This window comes from Mandrillus leucophaeus, unplaced genomic scaffold (genome assembly GCF_000951045.1).
Source record: "Mandrillus leucophaeus isolate KB7577 unplaced genomic scaffold, Mleu.le_1.0 Scaffold6, whole genome shotgun sequence".
In the NCBI taxonomy this organism is placed as follows: Eukaryota; Metazoa; Chordata; class Mammalia; order Primates; family Cercopithecidae; genus Mandrillus; species Mandrillus leucophaeus.
The window spans coordinates 1662547-1665092 of record NW_012106474.1 but is presented as its reverse complement, the minus strand read 5'-3'; the positions used below and the strand labels follow the sequence as shown (position 1 = coordinate 1665092).

The window sequence follows — 2546 nt, the reverse complement described above, 5'->3', positions numbered from 1 at the left end:
TTTTTTCTGAGATGGAGTCTCACTCTGTCGCCCAGGCTGGAGTGCAGTGGCATGATCTCAGCTCACTGCAACCTCCTCCTCCCGGGTTCAAGCAATTCTTGTGCCTCAGCCTCCCTGAGTAGCTGGGATTACAGGCACCCACCACCACACTGGCTAATTTTTGTATTTTTAGTAGAGATGGGGTTTTGGCCTCTTGGCCAGGCTGGTTTTGAACTCCTGACCTCAGGTGATCCACCTGCCTTGGGCTCCCAAAGTGGTGGGATTACAGGCATGGGCCACTGTGCCCGGCTGTATTTAAGATTTTCAAATGCATGTGCACAGGTGAGAACAGTTAAGCTTTCCATTTTTAGTAATCTACTTCGCATTTTGTTAACCTTTGATCTCAACAACAGGAACTCATTCTTGTTAAGCCAAAGTATAATTTATTGGAAAGATACAGTTTACATAACAGCAAAGAAGGCTGATGAATCAGATTCATAAAGACACATGGAGCACTTTAGCTTCTCATCTTCCATGTGAATAAACCTCAATCATTTTATTTGCATTATTTCAAAGAATTCATCTAATTAGCTTAGTTTGGGTCTCATCCTCATTAAAAAGTTAAGGAAAGTAGCTGACAATCTCACCAAAGCTCTATGCAATTGCAGATGAGTTAATTCTCTAAAAGTTAACTGAGATGCTACCACTAGAAAAAAGGAAATGGAGGCAAGACAGATAAAATCAAGAGATGGTCATATTAATTAAACAGTACGTCTTAAATTTTCCTGTGCTCCAAAATAGGGAAATTAACAGCTACCTTAAATTGGAAATGACTAAGTGCACAGTTTCCTCACGTACATTTAGTAAGCATTTGTAGAGTCCTCAATGTCTTCCCAATTATTGTTCTACTCAAATTTCTCACCTCTAAAAGACTCAACTTTAAAGATAGCTATAATTGATGACATCCATATCAAATAAGCAATAATTACTTTGGTCCATGTCCCCTCACTCCCAGATTTTAACCTATATGCCAGGTGCACCTATGTGTCCCCTCATTGAGTTCAGGCTCATTGAATTTTAAAGACCACTTCAGACCTCAAATAGGCAGTAAGTTTATAAAAGCCACCCTTGTCTGCCTCAATATATAGAAATTTTTCTTTACTGTTGGTGACCTATCTGTTATTCAGACTCATTGCCAAGCGAACAGCATAGTGTTTGGGAGTGTGAAGTTTTAAGTCCAATCGATTTAGGTTTCTAGCCTTGCTCTGCTCTTTTTCTTAGCTATGTAAACTTGGCCTGTTTACTTTTCCTCCTTTAGTTCGTTCTCTCCTCTGTAAAATGTAGTTACAAAGGAAACATTATTAGAACCTGAAATTTCGCCATTACTTATTTTGAGAATTCTCTTTTTGAGAGTAATCTTAAAATGTTTTAGGGTCTTCAAAAAACTGTTTTGCCTGTCATCTCTGACTTCATCCTATTATAGGTCCATGAAGTATGAAGAGAAACCAGTACAGGCCAAGTGGACCGAGTACCAGCACACAGGTTCTGGTCCCAGCTCTATCATTACAGCTCTGTATCCTTGGGCAAACTAGTATCAATAAAAGATAGAGTCTTTAATACATTAACGGTTTTCAAAGCCTAATCATATAGAAAGACCTGTGTTATACCACCAATACAACTGAATAACGACCCTTTCCATCAATATCAGACAATAAGTTTTGGACAGAATATTTTCAACTTAAGTTTTTTTCTCCTGTACATTCTTCAAAGATTTGGTTTTAAAAACCCAAAACACGGCACTATTCTGCCTGGTTTATCAAAATTTTTTTAATACAGCATACACTCATTTTTCGCTGCCAAACTGCTTATAATGGCACTAAATACACTAACATACTGTGTTTTAGTACGAAGCAATAATTAATACTCAGAGTACTCTCAGGAAATCCGCAAGCTGAGTAAATCTGAAAAGAAGATCTTGTAACCACCCTTCCAATCGACTTAGTAGGGTTCTACGGCCCTAATTAAAAAGCGAGAAAACTTTAGCACTCAAGTCCAAAGGGGACTGCCCAACTCAGTTTCAGGCTTCAATTTTGCACCTGGGAAAAAAGAAACACAAAAGGGAAATGCTGCCTTCTTGGCTCCGGGGGTGGTGACGGGAGCGGGGCCCACTGAGGAGCGATTTCAATTAAAGGGTCGGACAAAGCCGTCTCGGGTCCCTAGCAGTCTCCGCACTCACTGCCTCCTTCTCGAACATGCTAGGCCTCCTCTCTTTCCTAGGCGTCACCGGCGCCTGCTGAGAGCTCTGGTTCGGGGTCTGGATGAGGCTCGACTTCACGCCTCGGCCTCGCTTCTCCATCTCGCTCTGCTCCCCAAGACTCCCACTGCCTCTCCTCCGCCGACCGTCAAACGCCTCAGCAGCTCCCGCGAGGGCGCAAGTCTCCCACCTGCGCCTGGTACGGTCGGAAGCGCCCGCTAGGGCTCCAAGGCGCCTGGAGGCGGGGCGCGCAGGTGCCTGCGTCATTCATGCGCGCCGCAGCGGGGCACCGGAAGTTATGGAGGTAGGGCGG

The 2546-nt window shown here is 43.2% G+C and overlaps 2 protein-coding genes across 2 annotated transcripts in view; one reads left to right on the top strand and one right to left on the bottom strand.

Annotated features, from left to right (window-relative positions):
• TCTE3 (t-complex-associated-testis-expressed 3) overlaps nucleotides 1-2451 on the bottom strand; it is a 16884-nt gene extending 14433 nt beyond the window's left edge. The window contains exon 1 of the mRNA XM_011999601.1: nucleotides 2216-2451. Coding sequence (XP_011854991.1) covers nucleotides 2216-2335 — 120 coding nt within the window. The 5' untranslated portion in view covers nucleotides 2336-2451. The remainder of the gene's footprint in view (nucleotides 1-2215) is intronic.
• Nucleotides 2452-2501: 50 nt separating this feature from the next.
• The window catches only part of ERMARD (ER membrane-associated RNA degradation), a 30742-nt gene continuing 30697 nt past the window's right edge, over nucleotides 2502-2546 (top strand). The window contains exon 1 of the mRNA XM_011999657.1: nucleotides 2502-2537. Coding sequence (XP_011855047.1) covers nucleotides 2532-2537 — 6 coding nt within the window. The 5' untranslated portion in view covers nucleotides 2502-2531. The remainder of the gene's footprint in view (nucleotides 2538-2546) is intronic.